This window comes from Somniosus microcephalus, chromosome 10 (assembly GCF_052327205.1).
Source record: "Somniosus microcephalus isolate GS21.2 chromosome 10, FLI_Smic_1.0, whole genome shotgun sequence".
NCBI lineage: Eukaryota > Metazoa > Chordata > Chondrichthyes > Squaliformes > Somniosidae > Somniosus > Somniosus microcephalus.
Genome location: NC_140996.1, coordinates 120,484,217 through 120,507,881, shown reverse-complemented (window position 1 = coordinate 120,507,881; position 23,665 = coordinate 120,484,217). Strand labels below are relative to the sequence as shown.

Genomic DNA, 23,665 nt, shown 5'->3' with positions numbered 1-23,665 from the left:
CTGGGACAGGAATGAGCTGTAATGATGGGACGGGCTCTACCTAAAATGGAATGGGACCAGTGTCCTAGCGGAAAGGGTAAATAGGGAGGTGGCAAAGGCTTTAAACTAGTAAGACATTTCTTGTAGGATCGACAAGAAATTGCTAGGGAACAGAGTTTGTGATGACCGGAAACAATGGCTTCGGTCTTCCCAATATTTAATTGGAGAAAATATCTGCTCATCCAGAACTGGATGTTGGACAAGCAGTCTGACAATTTAGAGACCGTGGAGGGGTCGAGAGAAGTGGTAGTGAGGTAGAGCTGGGTGTCGTCAGCATACATGTGGAAACTGACACTGTGTTTTCGGATGATGTCGCCAAGGGGCAACATGTAGATGCGAAATAGGAGGGGGGCAAGGATATATCCTTGGGGTTCAAATCCGGCCTCGGGTGACTGTGTGGAGTTTGCACATTCTCCCCGTGTTTGCGTGGGTTTCCTCCGGGTGCTCCGGTTTCCTCCCACAGTCCAAAGATGTGCGGGTTAGGTTGATTGGCCATGATAAAAATTGGCCCTTAGTGTTAGGGGGGATTAAATACGTGGGGTTACGGGGTTACGGGGATAGGGCTTGGGTGGGATGGCTGTCGGTGTAGGGACCGGGTGCTCGGGTTTGAATGGCGGAGCAGGCTCGAAGGGCCGAATGGCCTACTCCTGTTCCTATCTTCTATGTTTCTATGACACCAGAGGTAACGATGCGGGATTGGGAAGAGAAGCCATTGCAGGTGATTCTCTGGCTACGATTAGATAGATAAGAATGGAACCAGGCGAGTGCAGTCCCACCCAGCTGGATGATGGTGGAGAGGCGTTGGAGAAGGATGGAGTGGTCAACCATGTCAAAGGCTGCAGACAAGTCAAGAAGGATGAGGAGGGATAGTTTACCTTTGTCACAGTCACAAAGGATGTCATTTGTGATTTTGATGAGAGCTGTTTCGGTACTGTGGCAAGGGCGGAAACCTGATTGGAGGGATTCAAACATGGAATTGCGGGAAATATGGGCACGGATTTGGGAGACGACAGCACATTCAAGGACTTTGGAGGGGAAATGGAGGTTGGAGATGGGGTGGTAGTTTGCAAGGATGGAGGGGTCAAGGGTTGTCTTTTGAGGAGAGGAGTGATGACGGCAGATCTGAGGGAGAGGGGGACAGTACCTGAGGCGAGAGAACCATTAACAATGTCAGCTAACATGGGAGCCAGAAAAGGAAGTTGGGTGGTCAGCAGTTTGGTGGGAAGAGGGTCGAGGGAGCAGGAAGTGGGTATCATGGACAAGATTAGCGCAGAGAGGTCATGAGGGGAGATCGGAGAGAAACTGGAGAAAGATGTGAGTTCAGGGCTGGGGCAGGGGGGAACCTTAGAGGAAGTTTGACCCGGTGGGCTAGGGGAATGAAGGGACGTGGCAGAGTCAGCTGAACGGATGGTCCCAATTTTAGAGACAAAGAAGTCCATGAACTCCTCACACTTGTCAGATGTAAGGGTAGAGGAGACTGGGGGGAAAGGGGTTTAAGAAGACGGTTAGCAGTAGAGAATAGGAGCTGAGGTTTATCTTTGCATTCCAGAATGATTCTGGAATAGTGAGCAATTTTGGCAGACGAGAGTAGGACCCGATAATGCTTTAAGTGGTCCAGCCAGATCTGGCGGTGAATGGCTAAACCAGTTGTCCGCCATATCAGTTCAAGTCTGCATTCCTTGGACTTAAGGGAGCGAAGATGAGGGCCTTACCAGGGGGAACAGCCAGGGTGAGAGAGAATAATTGTTTTAATAAGGACTAGGGCATCAAAGGTGGTGGTGAGGATGTGGTTGAGTAGATTGGTAGCTGCTGAAATGTCATGGCGAATGGAGGGCCAAAGGCTGGACAATTGGGATTTCATAAGTGCAGTTGTAAGAGAGTTGGGAGAGAGTTTTTTCCAGGGGCGGACACAGATCACCTAATAATGGAAGGGAGGTGGAGGAAGAAATGCGTAAATAAATTAGGGAAATGAATAACAAACATAGAATAATATTGATGGGGGATGTCAACTACCCCAAAATTAATTAGCCAGAAGACGTAGGCAAAGGGAATAAGGGAATGGAATTCCTACAATGTGTACAGGAGAAAAACTGATTTTGAGGGGATGAGAATAGAACTTGGGAAAATAAAATGGACAACAATATTGGCAAACAATGATGTAGAACAGCAATGGGAAACATTTAAAACGGTGTTCTGCTAGAAAACAAGAACAAACTAAACACTAATGAGACACCATGGATGAATAAAGACATGAGGGTAAGGAAAGAAACATACATAAAGTACATGAACAGCAAAGCATGACAAGGGAGAATACAAAGAGACTAGGAGAGAAGTTTAAAAAAAAAACAATTAAGGCAAAGAGGAACAATGAAATTAAATTATCAAAGAACATAAAACAAAATAGTAAAATATTCTACAGGCACATAAATAAAAAAAGATAAGTTGGGATGGGAACAGGGCCAGTAAGGGTCGGGCAGGATAAAATCACAGACAGTGATAGTGAAATGGCAGAAATATAAATAATTACTTTGCTTCAGTATTTACCAGGGAGACGGATCAGGTGGATATGACATCAGAAGATAAGATTAGAAATGATATAACCGCATTTAAAATAAACAGAGGAGAAATATTAAATAAACTGATCAAACTCAGAGGATAAAACCCCTGGTCCGGATGGATTGCATCCATGCATTTTAAAAGAATCAAGGGAAGAGATGGCAGAAACATTATTACACATATTTAATAATTTGTTAGAAAAAGGTGTAGTGCCAAAGGACTGGCAGACAGTTAATGTTATACCTATATTTAAGAAGGGAGATAGAACATGTCCAGGGAGCTATAGACCAGTCAGCTTAACATCGGTAGTAGGAAAAACATCTAGAAACCAAAAATATAATAATGATCAACATGGATTTCAAAAGGGAAATTTTTGCTTGACCAACCTCATTGAATTCTTTGAAGAGTTAACAGAGAGAGTAGACAAGGATAATGCAGTAGATGCAATATATCTAGATTTCCAAAAGGCCTTCGATAAGGTACCACATAATAGACTAATTAATAAGGTCTGTGTGCAAAAGTCAGGGGACAATTAGTAGAATGGATAACTAACTGGGTAAAAGACAGAAAGCAGAGAGTAGAGGTAAAAGGCAGCAATTCAGAGTTGCAAAAAGTGTGAAGTGGGGTCTATAAGAATCCGTGCTGGGACCACTGTTGTTCACAATTTATATTAACGATTGCTGGGGATAGTCAACACTGAGGAGGACTGCAACAGGTTACAAGAAGACATTAATAAACTTGCAGAATGGGCATACAATTGGCAATTGAATTTCAACACAGGTAAGTGTGAGGTATTACATTTTGGTAAGAAAAATAAGGAGGTCACATATTACTTGGATAAATAAGAATCTAAATGGGGCAGAGGAGCAAAGGGAGTACAAATACACAAATCACTAAAAGTAGTGGCGCAGGTTAATAAGGCCATAAAAGGACAAACCAAGCACTAGGGATTATTTCTAGAGGGATGGAATTGAAAAGTAGAGAAGTTATGCAAAACTTGTATCGAACCTTAGGTAGACCATGTTTGCAGTACTGTGTACAATTCTGGTTGTCATATTATAAAAAAGATATAGAGGTCTGGAGCGGGTTCAAAAAAGATGACAAAGATGATACCAGAAATGCAAGGGTATACCCATCAGCAAAGGATGAACTGGGGTCTCTCTTTTGAAAAGAGAAGGCTGAGCAGTGACCTAACAGAGATCTTTAAAATCATGGAAGGTTTGATAGAGTCGACAGAGAGAGAGAGTGTTTTTACTTGTGGCGAAGAGCAAAACTAGAAGCCATCAATATAAGATAGTCACCAAGAAATCAAATAGGGAATTTAGAAGAAACTTCTTTACTCAGAGAGTGGCGAGAATGTGTAACTCGCTGCCTTAGGGAGTAGTTGAGGTGAATAGTATAGATGCATTTAAGGGGAAGCTAGATAAGCGTGTGAGGGAGAAGGGAATAGAGGGTTATGCTGATAGTTAAATATAGAAGGATGGGAGGAGGCTCGAGTAGATCATAAACACTGCATGGACTGGTTGGACCAAATGGCCTATTTCTATGCTGTATATTTTAGCTAATTCTATGTAATTTTAAGAGGCATTAAACTGTGTAATATAAACCATTTGTCCTTTTTATTTCCCACCTGCAGTGCCAGCCAGTGTCACCAGTAGACTGGTCCAGGGATACTCGGACCTCAAAGATTATTGGCAGTCGGCCACTCCAAGACTGGCTGATGGTTTTCAGTCCAAGAAGTTGTGAAGCTGCTGGGAAGCTTTTGGCATGCCTTAGAAAAGTGGGACCACCAATGGGCTTTTTAGTTGAGAATCCAAAAATGTAAGTCCAGACCAACAGTGAATGATGTACTGTTAACTTTGATACTATTTATTGTTCCATGATTAAAGGGGAGGTTCATTCTAGGAGTAAACACTATTGAAACAAAATGTTACACTGGAAATGTTTCAACATGTTCATTCATTGTTCAAGGTTATCGCCATGAATGGCTCTCTGCTCTGCAGGGGACAGTGGAATAAATATTGCCAGGGTTCTGTGATATTGAGATTAGGTTGCTAGTATGAATTCTGATATCCTGATTGGTGGTATCTCATCACTCTTGACTGCCACTGATCCACGCCCTCAAAGGCCTTGTTCATTTAACAGCCTTATCAACTTGTCCTGCCACCTTCAAAGATTTGTGAATGTGAACCCTAGGTCTCTGTTCCTGTACCCCTTTTAAAATTGCACCACTTAGTTTATATTTCCTCTCCTTTCTTCCTTTCAAAATGTATCACTTCACACTTCTCTGAATTAAATTTCATCTGCCATGGGTCTGCCCGATTCACCAGTCAGTCTATGTCCACCTGAAGTCTGCTACTATTCTCCTCACTGTTTACTACATTTCCAAGTATTATGTTATCTGCAAGTCCAGTTCATTATTATATATCAAAAAGTCCTACAACTGACCCCTGGGGGACACCCATACTTCCATCCAGCTGGCACTGCCCCTTTAATCCCATGGGCTTCAATTTTGCTAATAAGTCTATTATGTGGTACTTTATCAAACGCCTTTTGAAAGTTCATATACTCAACATCAACTGTACTACCTTTATTAACCCTCTCCATTATTTCATTGAAGAATTCAATCAGTTTGTCAGACACCATTTGCCGTTTAACAAATCCTTGTTGGCTGTCATTTATTAACCTACATTCTTCGAAGTGACAATTAATTTTATCCCAGATTATGGTCTCTAGAAGTTTCCCCACCACTGATGTTAGGCTGACTGGCCTGTTACCGGGTTTATCCATTTCCCCTTTGTTGAACAGCGGTGTAACATTTGTAACCCTCCAGTCCTCTGGCACCACTCCCATAACCAGGGAGGATTGAAATATTGTGGCCAGAGCCTCCAGTATTTCAACCCTAATTTCCCTCAGCAACCTAGGATGCATCCCAATTGGACCAGATGACTTTGCTAGTTTGAGCACTGCCAACTTTTTAAGTACCTCCTTAATAAATAAGTAAATATATATTTATTTCCATATATATTTTCTTTGAATAATAACTGCTTGACTGTACATGTTTTCTATGCTCATTACTTTTGAGTTGCTAAACTAATTGCATTAAACAGTTATTTCTTACCAATTGGTCTGTTTACAGGGTGCAAGTAAATGAAAGCCCCACATCCTTCATACAAGCTTTGAGGCATCACATCGAGCCCAGTACGCAGTTGGTAAATATGCAGACTATATCTGTCATTATTTATAGTATAAAGCTTTAATTAAATTAATCTCGTGTTTTCTCAATTGAATATTCTTGGTGAGCACTACTAACTTAAAATAGGCAAGTTTTCTCCAGCTGCAGTGTTCTGACAAACTATGGTGAGCTTTTGAAGAATGTAACTCCTCCATTTTACATTTGATCCCACTCTGTCCAATAAGCTCACTTAATATTTATCTCTTAACCAACATCAGTAGAACAGATTATCTGGTCATTATCTGGGTTGTGAATCTTTGGAATTCTCTGCCCCAGAGGACTGTACATGCTGAGTCTTTGAGTATATTCAGGGCTGAGATAGATAAGATTTTTGGACTCTTGGGGAATCAAGGGATATGGAGATCGGGCAGAAAAGTGGAGTTGAGGTCGATGATCAACCATGATCTTATTGAATGGGGGAGCAAGCTCGAGGGGCCGTATGGCCTACTTCTGCACTTATTTCTCATGTTCTTATTATCATATTGCTATTTGTGGGAGCTTGCTGTACATAGATTGGCTGCTGTGTTTCCTATATCACAACAGTGACTACACTTCAAAAGTATTTCATTGGCTGTAAAGCACTTTGGGGTGTCCTGAGGTCATGAAAGGTGCAACATAAATATAAGTCTTTCTTTTCAAAACACCATTAGTAACTAGCTATCTAAAATTGATTGGCTAACACTTGAACTTGCAAGAAACCAATTGCTCAGCGTTGATCAAATAGTTTGCTAGATACAAATAGCTACTAATAACCTTAAAATTATTTGACTCAGCAAATATTTATTCATGGGCAATTACATTTGTTGAAACTACAGCATCTATATGCTAATTTAAAGTTTACAGATTACAGCATTTTTTTTCTCAATTGAGACAGGAAATAACTCTTAACACATTCACCATGAAACAAAATACCTGTACTGGTTTCAATAACCCTGCTGAAGAGACACACAAAAGTAGGTACCAAGGGGAGTCACAGTGATTTTAACAGTAATAAAGCTGACAGCTTTATTGTCAGTGAGATGTTTTATGTCACTGGTGGGATGTGCAAAATAATTTGGGGAAAGGTAGGGGATGCCTGTGCAAATGAGTCGTAGAATGATCTCCAAATGGAAACCTTGGTAGTTGTGGAGGGGAGTTCAATGTCAGCAAACAACTGAGTCGAATTTGTTGCCAAAAGGGGACGATGATGGCAGGATTCATTTGGCAGTTAATTCAGATGTTAGCGTAAGGAAACTTTGAGTTGTGCCCACAGCTGGCATAACTCAGTTATTGGTTTCCAAGGGAGGCACAGCCTTCTGAAACATTGCCTAGAGGTAACGGTGAAGTAGCCCACTTGGGTCGTGTGGATAGTGGGTGCCTGCTGTGCCTGTGCAGGTAGTCCTCCTGATCCGCTCATTCTTCCTCCTCAATGAAAAGGAATGGCGGGGGGGCTAACGAAGACCCCATTAGAAAACATCATCCTCCTCCAGCGCTTCCTCTCTGTTATCCAGCAGGGTGGGACTGCCCTCGCCTGGTTCTATTCCTATCTATCAGTCATTGAATGTGTTGTCACCTCTCAAATCCGTGCCCATCTTTCCTGCAAATACATGATGAACCCCCCAATCAGGTTTCCGCCCCACCACAGCACTGAAACTGCCCTTATCAAAGTCACAAATTACATTCTTTGTGACGGTGACCATGGTAAACTTCTCCTCATCATTCTCGACCTGTTTCCAGCCTTTGACACGGTTGACCACACCATCCTCCTGCAGCACCTCTCCTCTCTTGTCCAACATTGTAGAACGGCTCTCGCCTGGTTCCATTCCTATCCGTCCAGTCATAGCCAGAGAATCACCTGCAATGGCGTCCCTTCCTGCTCCTGCACCGTTACCTTTTGAGTCCCCCAAGGACCTAGCCTTTTCTCTTTCTCATCCCCCCTCGGCGACTTCGTGCGAAAACACGTCAGGTTCCTGTGAACTGCCGTGGGACGTTTTACTATGTTAAAGGTGCTATATAAATGCAGGGTTTTTTGTTGTAGAGGAATGAAGGAGATGCGAAGGGAGACTGCTTTGTTCCATCGGCTCAGGCTGCCCAGATTAAGCCTAAAAATATTACATTTTGAAACAAACTTCACATTATTTATAAGTAATTTAAAGACATGAATATAAACTTTAAAAGCTTAAATATACTTTAGAATTATTTTTAAATGTTTAAATAATTACCTGCAGCATGCACTTACATAGAAGATAGGAGCAGGAGTAGGCCATTCGGTCCCTCGAGCCTGCTCCGTCATGGCTGATCATCCAAATTCAGTACCCTGTCCCTGCTTTCTTCCCATATCCCTTGATCCCTTTAACCTTAAGAAATATATCTAACTCCTTCTTGAATATATTTAATGAATTGGCCTCAACTGCCTTGTGTGGTAGAGAATTCCACAGGTTCACCACTCTCTGGGTGAAGAAATTCCTCCTCATCTCTGTCCTAATGACTTACCCCTTATCCTTAGACTGTGACCCCTGGCTCTGGACTCCCCCGCCATCGGGAACATCCTTCCTGCACCTAGTCTGTCTAGTCCTTCCTCAGATAAGGCAACCAAAACTGCACACAATACTCAAGGTGTGGTCTCACCAAGGCCCTGTACAACTGCAGCAAGACATCCTTGCTCCTGTACTCGAATCCTCTCGCTATGAAGGCTAACATACCATTTGCCTTCTTAACTGCCTGCTGCACCTGCATGCTTACCTTCAGCGACTGGTGCACAAGGACACCCAGGTCTCGTTGAACTTCCCCTTCTCCCAATCTATTGCCGTTCAGATAATAATCTGCCTTCCTGTTTTTGCCACCAAAGTGGATAACCTCGCATTTATCCACATTATACTGCATCTGCCATGCATCTGCCCAATCACCCAACCTGTCCAAATCATACTGGAGTTTCTCGGCATCCTCCTCACACCACACACGCCCACCCAGCCTTGTGTCGTCTGCAAACTTGGAGATATTACATCTAGTTCCCTCGTCTAGATCATTAATATATAATGTGAATAGCTGGGGTCCTAGGACCGATCCCTGCGGTACCCCACTAGTCACTGCCTGCCACTCGGAAAAATACCCGTTTATTCCAACTCTTTGCTTCCTGTCTGCCAACCAGTTCTCTATCCAAGTTGATACCTTACCCCCAATCCCATGTGCTTTAACTTTGCACATTTGGTCCCTTGTGGCCTTTAACTGTGCAGAACCTGTGCCCTGCCACAAGCAGACCCAAAAATTATTCTGCAGGACCACAGAGTTCTGTCAGCAGCCACTGGGCGATGTGGGAAGGAAATGGCACCCCGAAGAAAACCTTACCTACCCGCTGTTGTTTGCTTAGCAAACATTGGGCAATTGGGCTGAGCACACATTGGGCAATTAATGGCGACTCCAGGAAATTGGCCCTGTAAGGATTTTGGAGTGGGGATCTGGTATTGGGACTTGCTGTGCAATTTTCCTCTGTTGGCAGATGCAGTATAATGTGGATAAATGCGAGGTTCTCCACTTTGGTAGCAAAAACAGGAAGGCAGATTATTATCTGAACGGCAATAGATTGGGAGAAGGGGAAGTGCAGTGAGACCTGGGTGTCCTTGTGCTGAAGTAAGCATGCAGGTGCAGCAGGCGGTTAAGAAGGCAAATAGTATGTTGGCCTTCATAGCGAGAGGATTCGAGTACAGGAGCAAGGATGTCTTGCTGCAGTTGTAAGGGCCTTGGTGAGACTACACCTTGAGTATTGTGTGCAGTTTTGGTTGCCTTATCTGAGGAAGGATATTTTTGCCATGGAGGGAGTGCAGCGAAGATTCACCAGACTGATACCTGGGATGGCAGGAATGACGTATGAGGAAAGATTGGGTCGATTGGGCTTATATTCGCTGAAGTTTAGAAGAATGAGAGGGGATCTCATTGAAACTTACAAAATTCTAACAGGACTAGACAGACTAGATGCTGGAAGAATATTCCCGATGGCGGGGGAGTCCAGAACCAGGGGTCACAGTCTAAGGATAAGGGGTAAGCCATTTAGGACTGAGATGAGGAGGAATTTCTTCACCCAGAGAGTGGTGAACCTGTGGAATTCTCTACCACATACCACAGAAGGCAGTTGAGGCCAATTCATTAGATATATTCAAGAAGGAGTTAGATATATTTCTTAAGGCTAAAGGGATCAAGGGATATGGGGAGAAAGCAGGGACAGGATACTGAATTTGGATGATCAGCCATGATCTCATTAAATGGCGGAGCAGGCTCGAGGGGCTGAATGGCCTACTCCTGGTCCTATCGTCTATGTTTCTATGCCCCCCACCCTGGCCAGAAGGAAAATCTAGCCTAAATATTTGAACTGCAAAAACAATCTAAGCAGAATAAATCTATCCATGGATATAATGGGGTAGACATTAGTCTGGGCCCAAAGCAGGAGGCCCAAGGAGCAATAGAAATTGGCCCTTGGGCCTCGTCCACAAACTCGAGATAGCTGCCGACACATGGTGCGGCTCCACAGGCAGCTCATTCCACGGGAGAAACCAATCTCGATCCATCTGCCTCACTGGTAGCGGCCCTCCGGTAAGTCCCAGGAGAGGGGTTGTTTTCAAAATGCACATGTTTGGCCTTTGGAATCATTGCTGCCTTGGCTGGCTATAGGGGTTGTGGGTTGCTTTCCATCATGTTGTTCCCCATGCCAGAAGCCATTTTCTGAGTAGGGGTCTAGAATCGGCTTGTTATCAGCCGTTGACGGACAGCCCTTGCAGTTTCAACATTGTGGGCCTCCCTCCCGCCTTGGTGCTGCAGCTGATCATCCTCCTCCTCTTCCTCCTCCGGTGGTGCTCCAATGCCTGGTGGCATTGGCTGGGTCCTGAGGATTGCAAGGTTATGAAGAATGCAGCACACAGCTATGAAGAGGGAGACTTGCTCAGGCGAGTACTGCAAGGCTCTTCCTGAGTGGTCCAGACAGCGGAACCGCTGCTTGAGGACAGCGATCCTCTGCTCAATGATGTTCCTGGTGGCAATATGGCTGTCATTGTACCGCTGCTCAGCAAGGGTGTTGGGGTTACGGAGCGGTGTCATCAGCCAGGTGCAGAGTGGATAACCCTTGTCCCTGAGGAGCCAACCACTTGGCTGATGCGCTGCGTGGAAAAGCTGTGGCACACTAGTCTAGCGCAGGATGAAAGCATCGTGGCTGCTGCTGGGATAGCGGGCATTGCCAGCGAGTATCAGCTGTCTGTGGTCACACACCAACTGGACATGTAAGAAGTGGAACCCCTTGCGGTTTCGGAAAACCTCTGCATTCTCATGCGGTGCCCGCAATGCCACATGCGTGCAGTCAATGGCGCCCTGCACCATGGGGAAGCCAGCTATCCTCACAAAGCCCAGTGCGCGTTCATGCTGCTTGGCCCGGGTCATCGGGAAAGAGATTGTGATAAATCCATTAATTGGAACAAGGACTCGAAGAGGCTAGATGTTAGAATTAACATGAGTACTTTATTAACAACTGGGAAACACATACATCAGGCCTGCATCTTGGCATTCGACTTTTGCTGACCTTAACAGGAAGTAAAACCCCTGACCTTAGCAGCAGCAAAAACAGGAAGGCAGATTATTATTTGAATGGCAATAGATTGGGAGAAGGGGAAGTGCAGAGAGACCTGGGTGTTCTTGTGCACCAGTCGCTGAAGGTAAGCATGCAGGTGCAGCAGGCGGTTAAGAAGGCAAATGGTATGTTGGCCTTCATAGCAAGAGGGTTCGAGTACAGGAACAAGGATGTCTTGCTACAGTTGTACAGGGCCTTGGTGAGACCGCACCTTAAGTACTGTGTGCAGTTTTGGTCGCCTTACCTGAGGAAGGACGTTCTTGCCATGGAAGGAGTGCAGCGAAGATTCACCAGGCTGATACCTGGGATGGCAGGAATGATGTATAAGGAGAGATTGTGTCGATTGGGCTTATACTCACTGGAGTTTAGAAGATTGAGAGGGGATCTCATCGAAACCTATAAAATTCTGTCAGGCCTGGACAGACTAGATGCAGGAAGGATGTTTCTGATGGCCGGGGAGTCCAGAACCAGGGGTCATAGTCTAAGGATAAGGGGTAAGCCATTTAGGACTGAAATGAGGAGGAATTTCTTCACCCGGAGAGTGGTGAACCTGTGGAATTCTCTGCCACAGAGGGCGGTGGTGGCCAGTTCATTAAATATATTCAAGAAAGAGTTGGATATATTTCTTAAGGCTAAAGGGATCAAGGGATATGGGGAGAAGGCAGGGACAGGGTACTGAATTTGGATGATCAGCCATGATCTCATTGAATGGCGGAGCAGGCTCGAAGGGCCGAATGGCCTACTCCTGCTCCTATCTTCTATGTTTGGCTACAGCACCACCCGGTGGACAACCCCAACCATAACAACCCAGATCACTATATCCTTCCCCCCTTAAGATTTCAGTATGAATTTCTTAACAAACAACCGTTCCTAAGGGTCACATAAGAAGTCTCCATTCACCATGTTCCATACTTGACGAATCTAACAGGTCAGTATCAATCTCTCTGGTGGCTGGCGAGCCTTTGTGAACGTCTAACAGTAAAGTCCCTGCTTGTTTGTGGTGAAGCCACCAGCTGCTCCTGAGCAGTGCTCGGAGTATCTGACTCTACAACGATGGTTCCCTCTTGACGAATGGGTTCCTGTGGAATTTTCTCTGTCCCTGGTGGTGGCACCACAGATGCACTTGGATAACTGGGGGTAAACCTGTCCTCAGTCATTGCATCTGGAACCTTCGTTTCAATTTCCCCATGTCTGGGAAGTATCTGATCTACATGTCTGCGTACTACCCTACCATCTCCCAACATGACCTTGTATGATACTGAACCGGTCATTGAGTCTATGAAGCCTGGAACCCACTTTGGTCCATAACTGAAATTCCTGGTAAGGACCGCATCTCCTTCTCCAAAACTTCGGCTCTTTGTTCTTTTGTCATGGTTCTCTTTTTGTTTGTTTTGTCTGTTTTCCATTTTCCTTTTTAGGTTGGGTGGACAAGATCAAGAGTGGAGCGTAGTTTACGACCTAATAACATCTCAGCAGGAGAGAGTCCTGTGGTGGATTGAGGTGTTATTCTGTAGCTGAACAGAACCCGTGACACTTTGGCTGCTAAACTCCCTTCTGCACTTTTTTTCATCATCTCTTTAAATGTTTGTACGGCTCTCCGCAAGTCCATTTGAGGACGGATGATATGGAGCCGAGGTCACCTGCACTATGCCATTTTTTCTCAAGAACTCTTTTGTCTCTGTACTCACAAAACAAGTGGCATTGTCACTTACCACGATCTCCGGTAGCCCTTGGTTACTGAAGCTCCGACGCAGGCAGTCTATAGTAGTAGTGGTGGAAGCAGAATTTACAGGATAAACATCCATCCATTTGGAATGTGCATCAATGATTATGAGGAACATCTTCCCCATGAATGGACCCGCATAATCTAAGTGCAATCTTCTCCATGGTTTATCCGGCCACTCCCAGGGGTGGAGAGGAGCCGTTGCTGGTGCCTTCCAGTGTTCCTGACAAGTGCTGCATGTCTTGACCAGATTTTCTATCTCCTCATCTAGCTTTGGCCACCACAAGTAACTCCTAGCCAAGGCTTTCATTCGCGAGACCCCAGGATGACACTGATGTAGTTGCCCTAGGATAGACTGTCGTGCTGGCTGTGGAATAATCACTTGTGCTCCCCACAACACGCAACCATCCTGCACACTCAGCTCTGTTTTCCTGACACTGTAGGGTGTGAAGTCAGCCCCTTCTGGATGCTGTGGCCATCCCCTCACCACACATTCTCGAACTCTAGACAGTATTGGATCTTTACCTGTCCATGTTCTTACTTGCTCTGCAGTCACAATTGCCATGCCCGTGTCCTCCAACATCAAAACTCTGTCCTCTGGAGCTGCACGGATAGGTGTGCCTGGCAGTGGAAGACGGCTCAAGGCATCTGCGTTCCCATGGTACTTGCCCGCCTTGTAGAGGATGACATACTCATATGCCCTCAACGTCACGGCCCACCTCTGGATCCGGGGTGACACCATCTGTGGAACTGCTTTTATTTCATTGAAAAGAGAGAGAAGAGGTTTATGATTGGTGCATATGGTGAACTTCCTGCCATATATGTACTTGTGGAACCTCTGTAACCCAAACATTACTGCTAACCCCTCTTTGTCTAACTGGGAATAGTTTTTTTCCGCTGGTGGTAGAGTTCGGGACATAAACCCTATTGGTTTTTCAGTGCCATCTTCCATGCAGTGTGAAAGAACTGCCCCCACCCCATAAGGTGAAGCGTCACAAGAGAGAATGATGTCTTTTTCTGCATTGTAGTGAACTAGCACATCCGACGACAGCATCAGTTTCTTGGACTGTTCAGATGAAACCCCCTGCTCCTCTCCCCACTGCCACTGTGTCTCCTTGCGCAGTAGTTTGTGAAGAGGTGCTAACACAGTTGACAAGTTTGGTAAAAACCTGTTATAATAGTTCAGCAGTCCCAGGTAAGCTTTTAACTCAGCCACACTTGTAGGAGCAGGGGCGTCCTGCGGTGCTTGTACCTTCTCCTTGAGTGGATGGAGCCCAGTGGCGTCCACTCTGTGTCCCAGGAACACTGCCTCATTCCCCAGGAAAGTGCACTTACTCCTCTTGAGCCGGAACCCTGCCCTCTCCAATCTCTGTCGTACCTCTCTCAGAGTGCTCAGATGCTCCTGGTCGGTTCTTCCCGTCACCAGAATGTCATCCAGATGGATGGAAACGTGGAATCCCTTGCAGTACACCTTTGATTGTCCTCTGGAAGATAGCTGGACTAGATGAGACACCAAACGGTAAGCGGTTATATGTAAACAAGCCCTTGTGTGTATTTATGGTGACATGCTTCTTTGATTCGTCATCCAGTGTAATCTGCAAGTCGGCATGACTCATATCCAACCTTGTGAATTTCTTTCCTCCAGCCAGGTTTGCAAAGAGATCCTCTGTTTTGGGAATAGGATACTGCTCTAGTTTGGACACCCGATTGACTGTCAATTTATAGTCTCCACAGAGTCTTACCGAATTGTCCGGTTTTAAAACAGGTACTATGGGAGCTGCCCATTCCGAACATTTCACTGGCTCCAGTATGTTCTCTCTCAATAGACGGTCAAGCTCTACCTTTGGCTTCATGGCATAAGGCACAGGTCGTTGTTTAAAAAACCTTGGCGGTGCCTCCTTTTCTACATAAATCTTAGCTGGGGGGCCATTAAATGTGCCAAGTTCCTCCTTGAACACATTCTCATGTTCACTCAACATTTCTTGCAAAGTCAACTGTTTGCCCGCATCTATTTGATGTACTGCTCCCCAGTCTAATTTAAGTTCTTTTATCCAGCCCCGACCTAACAGGTTTGGTCCGGTACCTGATACTATAACTACAGGTAGCTGTTCCACTGTGTCCCTGTGTTGCACAGTTACCTTAGCTGTACCTAATGTTGCTACTCGTTCACCTGTATATGTTTTAAGATGCAGGGAGCAAGGCTTTAACTCTGGAACTTTTGCACGGTTCCACAATTTTGAGTACTCTGCCTTGTTCATTATGCTCACGCCGCACCCTGTATCCACTTCAAAGTTCACCTTAGAGTCATTTACTGTCAGCTGCAAGGTGATAGGAGCCACTTTTGGAATGTTCTCTAACATGCTATACATTATGAACATGTCCTCTTCTTCCTCAGCTTCCCCGCTGATGTGGTGTGCTCCATGTTTTTTCACTTCTCTCCCTTGGTTTTGCTGTCCTCCCCCTTTTGGTTTGGATTCCTCCGCAGGTGATTTCGCCCTGCAAGCTCATTTTATGTGTCCTTGTTTCCCACACTTGTAGCACTTTTCCTGCAGAAAGCACTTTTCCTCCAGAAACCGGCATTCACTCACCAGGTGATCGCCCTTGCATCTATAACATGCTCACGTTGTGGTTTCTGATGCATGTTCAACTTGTGCACAACAACCTGACCTGCAACTTGCGTAGCATTAGCCCTGTCTGAACCCTGTATTTCTTTTACATCTCGGTTCGCTGTCTCTATGGCTTGAGCAAGTTCCAATGCTTTTTCATAAGTAAGCCCAGTCTCGGATAATAATCTAGGCTGCATTCGGTTGTCCATAATTCCGCAAACTAGCCTATCTCGCAGCCTTTCCTTCAGGTTGTTCCCATAATTGCAATCTTGTGCTAATTTACGCAACACCGCTACATAGTCCATTACGCTCTCTTCCTCTTTCCTGTTCCTTGAATTAAACTTGAACCGCTGTACAATCTCACTAGGCTTAGGGTTGAAATGTTCTTTTAGCAAGGCCACTAATTCAACAAATGATTTGTCTCCAGGCTTTTCAGGACTGAGCAGATTCTTCATCAAACTGTAGGTTTGGCTTCCCACTGAACTAAGCAGAATGGCTTTCCTTTTTCCGGCATCATTTATTTCATTTGCTTCGAAAAAATAACCCAACACTTCACAGTATTCTTCCCAGGTTTGTGCTTGAATATCAAAAGCGGAAACCGTTCCTACCGTGGCAGCCATGTTCTCTTCCAACTGGTAGCTAACCGTAGCTCGTAATTTTGTTGTTTAAACGTCCCGGCAGACTTCTCTTCGTTATTCAGGGTCCTTTAGTTACCTCGTCGCCAAATGTGATAAATCCATTCATTGGAACAAGGACTCGAAGAGGCTAGATGTTAGAATTAACATGAGTACTTTATTAACAACTGGGAAACACATACATCAGGCCTGCATCCTGGCATTCGACCTTTGCTGACCTTAACAGGAAGTAAAACCCCTGACCTTAGCAGCAGCATTGGCTACAGCACCACCCGGTGGATAACCCCAACCATAACAACCCAGATCACTATAGAGATGTACTGACGTCTCCTTTTATAGAGGGCATTTGTGACCTCCCAGAATCGGCAATGGACCACAAACTGGGAGATATTGGCGATGTCCCCAGTAGCTGCTTGAAAGGAGCCGGTGGCATAAAAATTCAGAGCCACTGTGACCTTCACTGCCACCGACCGAGATGTCCTGGTCCTCAGTTGAGGTTGCAGATCTGGCTGCAACAGGTGGCAGAGCTCAGTAACTACTTGCTGAAGTGCAGCCTGCGCAAACACTGCTCCTCAGACAAATTATGTAGGTGAATTGTTCCCAGAATACCCTGGGAGGGTAAGTTCTCCTGTGCAGAGGCCTGTTGGCCCTCCTCCCTCTGGCCATGTTTGCCACCCTCTGTGCCTCTGATGCTTCTGATTCTGCAGGCGCAAGACGACGCCACGAATCAGTGCAGCCCCCCATAGTCTCTTGACAATCGAAGCAATGAAGGTCAAATCCAAAAGAACCTGCAAAGTGATGCTCAGTAGCCAAAACTACTTCACACAGTGTTGGCTTTCTGCAGAAGTCTCTCTCTCAGAATGAGTGGTGCAAAAATGTCTCCCACAAAAAAGGCAGGAAGAGGGCGCCTTTAAATAGCACTCGCCCCAGCCCCTTACCGACTGCAAAACGTTCCACTCTCCCTGTCATTGCTTGCGGCAGGTGGAAAGGAAGGGGGCGCCACTCAATATCCGGACCGGGGCGTTGCACGCTCGATTGATGTCACGATCTGCGGGCGCAGGAGATCGTGGCGGTAGAGTTTAGCGCTGCCGTAAAACTCTGGTCAATTTCGCAAGCGGCGCAAACATCGCCGCGCCCGAGCGCTAGTTGCTTTGCGCCCCATTAGCGCCAACGGGAGGTGCAAAGCAACCGAATTTTTCCCCCTTTGCCTTTAATTGACGCTTCTGAGGGCTGCCAGCCCTGCTTATGAGGTGACCAATTTGTCAAAGGAGTCCATTGACTGGCATTAGGTCCCTAATTTACATATTGAAGGGGCCTAACGTGGACACCTAAAAAATGAGCCCCTCAAATTTGGCAGTGAGGCCAACGTCTGCGCAGATTGTGTGCAGGCTATCCCCCTGCTAAATTGATAGGCTTTGTGCCCATTCTTTGCCCGAAAAATGGGCGCAACACATACCAATTTCTATCCCAATGTGTTCTTCACAACTGATGATCTTTTTCTTGAATTGTAGGTGTTGTGCATTCTACCCTCAAATCAGAAGGATAATTATGACTGCATCAAGAAATTCTTGTGTGTAGAAAGCCCAACTCCAAGTCAATGTGTGGTGGCCCGTACTCTCAACAAGGCGAACATGATGAGCATTGTCACTAAAATTGCTTTGCAGATGGCCTGCAAAATAGGGGGAGAATTGTGGATGGTGGAGATTCCCGTGAGTATTCAGTTCAAGATCTTGTTTAAAGCTAAAGTTTGTCTTTATTGATGCGCTATCAATTACTCATAAAAGACTGAGAGTTAAGAGAGTAACTAAAGGCTTTTATTAACAAAAGAATGAAGGTCTGCCTCGAGTGGTCGACCGGTCCAGAAATACAAAGGGCTGGGGAGCAGTCACCTTTATACTAGGACTTGTGGGAGGAGTCAGCCGAGGCATGTCCAGGCATGTACACAGTGGAATACAAACAGTGGTTTACCACATTCACCCCTTGTTTAAAATTGAGTCCGGCGGGGTGAAGTGTATTAAAAGTTAGTGTATTGGAGTCTCTCCGGAGGTCTTGTCTGCCGCTGTGATCGGCGTGGCGACGGCAGGGGTAGTGGAGCTTCCGGCGTCGAGTCCTGCGTGGGCTGTGGCACAGGCGTGTCGTCCTCGTAGATGTCGAGCGGGTCGCGGGGCCCAGGCCTGCCGTCTGCTGGGGCTGGATATCGGATCGTGGGGGGGGGGATGGTAGTCAGTAGTGGGTTACTGCGGCCCCCGAGGGTGCAAGGTCTCTTATGGAGACTGTGTCCTCCCGCCCGTCCGGGTATGCAATGTAAGCATACTGGGGGTTGGCGTGGAGGAGGTCGACCCTCTCGACCAGGGGGTCCGTTTTATGGGTCCTCACATGCCTTCTCAGTAGGACCGGCCATGGTGGTAGCGATGTCCCCGATGTGGACTTCCTTGGGAAGACAAACATTTTCTCATGAGGGGTGGCGTTAGTGGCAGTGCAGAGCAGTGACCGAATAGAGTGGAGCGCATCGGGGAGCAAATCCTGCCAGCGGGAGGTTGGAAGGCCCCTAGACTTTAAGGCTAGCAGGGCGGCCTTCCAAACAGTCGCATTTTCTCTTTCCACCTGTCCGTTCCCCCGGGGGTTGTAACTGGTGGTCCTGCTTGTGGCAATACCCCTAGTTAGCAGGTACTGACGGAGTTCGTCGCTCATAAACGATGAGCCCCGGTCGCTATGGATGTAGCTGGGGAAACCGAACAGGGTGAAGAGGTCGTTCAGACATTTAATGACCGTGGCACTGGTCATGTCCGGGCAGGGGATGGCGAACGGGAAACGGGAGTACTCATCAATAATATTGAGGAAGTACACATTGCGGTCGGAGGAGGGGAGAGGCCCTTTAAAATCAACGCTCAGGCGCTCGAAGGGGCGAGTGGCTTTTATCAGGTGGGCCCTGTCTGGTCTATAAAAGTGCGGTTTGCACTCAGCGCAGACTTGGCAGTTCCTGGTCATGGTCCTGACCTCCTCAATAGAGTAAGGCAGGTTGCGGGCCTTGATGAAGTGGAAGAACCTGGTGACCCCCGGGTGGCAGAGGTCATTGTGGAGGGCCCGCAGTCTATCGATCTGCGCGCTGGCGCAGGTGCCACGCGATAGCGCATCCGGGGGTTCATTGAGCTTCCCGGGCCGGTACAAGATCTCGTAATTGTAGGTGGAAAGTTCGATTCTCCACCTCAAGATCTTGTCATTTTTGATTTTGCCCCTCTGCTTGTTGTTAAACATGAAAGCAACTGAACGTTGGTCAGTGAGCAGGGTAAATCGTTTTCCGGCCAGGTAGTGCCTCCAATGACGCACAGCCTCCACAATCGCCTGGGCCTCCTTCTCAACAGCGGAGTGTCTGGTCTCCGGGCCTTGGAGGGTTCGTGAAAAGAAGGCCACGGGTCTCCCCGCCTGATTGAGGGTAGCGGCCAGGGCAAAGTCGGACGCGTCGCTTTCCACCTGGAAGGGGATGGATTCGTCCACTGCGTGCATGGTGGCTTTGGCAATGTCTTCCTTGATACGGTGGAAGGCTAAGCGGGCCTCTGCCGTCAAGGGAAAAGAGGTGGACTTGATCAGCGGATGGGCCTTGTCCGCATAGTAGGGGACCCACTGGGCATAATAGGAGAAAAACCCTAGGCACCTCTTCAGGGCCTTGAGGCAGTGGGGCAGTGGGAGTTCCATAAGGGGACACATCCGGTCGGGGTCGGGGCCGATGACTCCGTGTTCCACAACACAGCCAAGGATGGCGAGGCGGTTTGTGCGGAATATGCACTTCTCCTTGTTATATGTCAGGTTCAGGAGTTGGGCGGTGCGGAGGAATTTTTCGAGGTTTGCGTCATGGTCCTGCAAGTCACGGCCGCAGATGGTCACATTGTCCAGATATGGGAAAGTGGCCTGCAACGCATTTTGATCTACCATCCGGTCCATCTCCCTTTGGAAGACGGAGACCCCGTTGGTGACGCCAAAGGGAACCCTAAGGAAGTAGTAGAGGCGGCCGTTTGCCTCAAAGGCAGTATACTGGCGGTCCTCAGGGCGGATAGGGAGCTGGTGGTACGCTGATTTCAGGTCAATGGTCGAGAAGACGCGGTACTGCGCGATCTGGTTGACCATATCAGCTATGCGGGGGAGTGGGTAGGCGTCCAGCAGGGTGTAGCGATTTATTGTCTGGCTGTAGTCGATGACCAGGCGCTGCTTCTCGCCGGTCTTAACGACCACAACCTGGGCTCGCCAGGGGCTGGTGCTGCCCTCAATAATCCCTTCCTTCAGGAGCCGCTCCACTTCGGTTTTAATGAAAACCCTGTCCCCGGCACTGTATCGCCTGCTCTTTGTGGCGATGGGCTTACAGTCGGGGGTGAGGTTAGCAAACAGTGGGGGGGGGGGGGGGGTGACTCTGAGTGTGGAGAGGTTGCACCTGGTGCGCGGCGGGCAATTTGGGAGCTGCTGGCTGCGGACTGTGAGTGGGGGTAGGGGTCCACCGTACGCCATCGTAACACTTTTAAGGTGGCACTGAAAATCTAACCCCAGCAGGACGGCAGCGCAGAGGTCGGGCAGGACCAGAAGTTTAAAATGATCGTACACGGTCCCGTCTACTACGAGTGTCACTACGCAGTAGCCGCCGATGTCCGCCGACTGGGACTCGGAGGCCATAGAAATCCGCTGGTGCGCAGGCAGGACTGGGAGAGAGCAACGCCGCACCGTGTCGGGGTGGATGAAGCTCTCCGTGCTCCCAGAGTCAAAAAGGCAGATTGTATCGTGGCCATTTACCTTAATGTCCATTGTGGAACTGGCCAGCTGGTGCGGTCTCGCTTGGTCCAGTGTAACGGATGCCAGCGTAGGGGTCGGTGTGTCGCTGCGGGTATCAGATGAGGCGGTGTTGGGGGCCTGCTGCGTTCCGGCTGTCGTCCAAGATGGCGGCGTCCATGATCCCCATGTGGCTGGAGGCGTCCAAAATGGCTGCTGTACCGGTGGTTCGCACATGGCCGGGGAGGCCCAAGATGGCGGCCCGCATGGCCCACACGCAGCGCTGCTGGGGTTCGGGGTGGCTTTGGCCCTGCAGACGTTAGCGTAGTGTCCCTTCTTCCCGCAGCCCGAGCAGATCGCGTTTTTCGCCGGGCAGCGCGCTCTGGGGTGTTTTGCCTGGCCACAGAAGTAGCATTTCTGGCCTTGGGGCACTGCTGTCTGGCCTTGGGACACTGCTGCGGTAGTTGGGCCGTGGCTGGGGTGGCACGGCGCTATGAGGCGGTCCTACCGTGTCCCAGGCTGTCATTCCCCGTGGCGTCCACGGTGCAGAGGAGTAGGCATCCATGCCCCGGTAGGCTGCATCCAATGATAGTGCGAGTTCAGAGGCCTTGTTGAGGTCGAGGTCACTCTGCTCCAACAGTCGCTGTCGGGTGTAATTGGATCTGTGGCCCGCTACAAAAGCGTCCCGGATAAGTTCCTCTGTGTACACGGCGGCCTTTACATCCTTACAACCACAGGCCCGGCCAAGCACAGACAGTGCCTGAAGGTATTCCACGGTCGATTCCCCAGGTTGTTGTTTACGACTCCCCAGAAGGTGCCTGGCGTACACTTCGTTCACTGGGCGCGTGTACTGGTCCTTGAGGAGCTTGATAGCGTCCGCGTACGAGGTCGCGTCTTGGATGACCGAGTACACTCGGTGGTTCACTTTGGAGATCAGGACATCCAGTTTGTCCTCGTCCGATTTGATTGCTGCGGAGGCGGTCAGGAATTTTTCGAAACACTTAAGCCAGTGAGTAAACTTGGTGGATGAGTCCGCCTCCCGATGATCTAAGTCCAGGCATGCTGGTGTGAGGATCTTCTCCATTATAAAAATTTTGTTAATAAAATTGATGCGCTATCAATTACTCATAAAAGACTGAGAGTTAAGAGAGTAACTAAAGGCTTTTATTAACAAAAGAATGAAGGTCTGCCTCGAGTGGTCGACCGGTCCAGAAATACAAAGGGCTGGGGAGCAGTCACCTTTATACTAGGACTTGTGGGAGGAGGCATGTCCAGGCATGTACACAGTGGAATACAAACAGTGGTTTACCACACAGATGGCCTGCAAAATAGGGGGAGAATTGTGGATGGTGGAGATTCCCATGAGTATTGAGTTCAAGATCTTGTTTAAAGCTAAAGTTTGTCTTTTTATTTGGCTTTCATTGAATTGAACAGGTACATTGTTCCATTTTAAGTTGCATTAACAATTTAATCACTTTTAAGCATTTATTTTTTTCAATTATTCTCTGAACGGATGATTACTCTCTTGAATCTACCTGACTGCAGATGGTTGATTTTCAACACATAGGCCGCGATTTTCCCAGCCCCTTGGAGGCGGGACAGTTGGGAAAATCGCAAAAAGTGAGCGCAGGTTCGGAACCCACCTCCATGCAATTTTGCCAGCGGCGGGTTTCATGGGTGCGATTTAGTCCCACCTCCATCAGTCGGGAGAGGTAGTTAAGACCCTTAAATAGTAGTTAAGGGCCTCTGTAATCCTATTTTGACAGGCCTTTGTTATTTTACCACATTTTCCGCGTGTTGCACGGCCCTCCTAAACCACGCCAGCTAATCCTGGTGGCCTCCTCGGAGCTGCAGCTCCACCATTAAAACGGAGCTTTCAACAGGGATCAGTTGCAGGTGGCAGAACTTTTGTTCCACAGGTCTTTCAGCACTTTTAGCAGGCCTAACAAAGTCGGAGGTGCTGCAGCTTCTATCTCTCAACTGTGGGACCTCCTTGGAAAACCCTCTCCCCGCATTTATTTCCTTTCATCATGGACCTCAGATTTGGATGAGGAGCAGCCACGGCCGCAGCAGAACCAGGCAGCTCAGCAGCAACAGCAGTAGGAGCGCCAACCTCCTGCTCACCCATCTGATGGTGCACAGGGCAGAAGGCGCCAGTGCATTGAAGCACGTCGCCACAGGAGATACCCCCCTCTCAGGGTTTACAGACAGAGGATGAGCTACCTCAACATGAGTGAGCAGCAGTGCCAAAGGAGGCTGAGAGTTTCGCAAGAGGTTGTCAGAGACATCTGCGCATTGCTGCACCAACACCTGGAGCCCAGAGGAGCGGGTGAACACCCCTTACTGGTGGCTGTAAAAGTCACCACCACACTGAACTCTTTTGCCTCAGGCTCCTTCCAGGGATCATCAGCGGCATCTCCCAGTCGGCCGCCCACAGTTGCATCATGCAGGTTACCGATGCTCTTTTTGCAAAGGCGCATAATTACATCCACTTCTCAAGGGATCAAGCAAGTGTAACCGCACGTTCAGTTG

The 23,665-nt window shown here is 47.7% G+C and overlaps 1 protein-coding gene across 2 annotated transcripts in view; it reads left to right on the top strand.

Moving 5' to 3' along the window:
- The window catches only part of LOC147111665 (piwi-like protein 4), a 137,081-nt gene that overhangs the window by 86,643 nt on the left and 26,773 nt on the right, over positions 1 to 23,665 (top strand). For both annotated transcript variants that reach the window (XM_085998766.1, XM_085998765.1), the window contains exons 13-15: positions 4,232 to 4,416; positions 5,735 to 5,807; positions 17,893 to 18,090. In XM_085998766.1, coding sequence (XP_085854892.1) covers positions 4,232 to 4,416; positions 5,735 to 5,807; positions 17,893 to 18,090 — 456 coding nt within the window. The remainder of the gene's footprint in view (positions 1 to 4,231; positions 4,417 to 5,734; positions 5,808 to 17,892; positions 18,091 to 23,665) is intronic.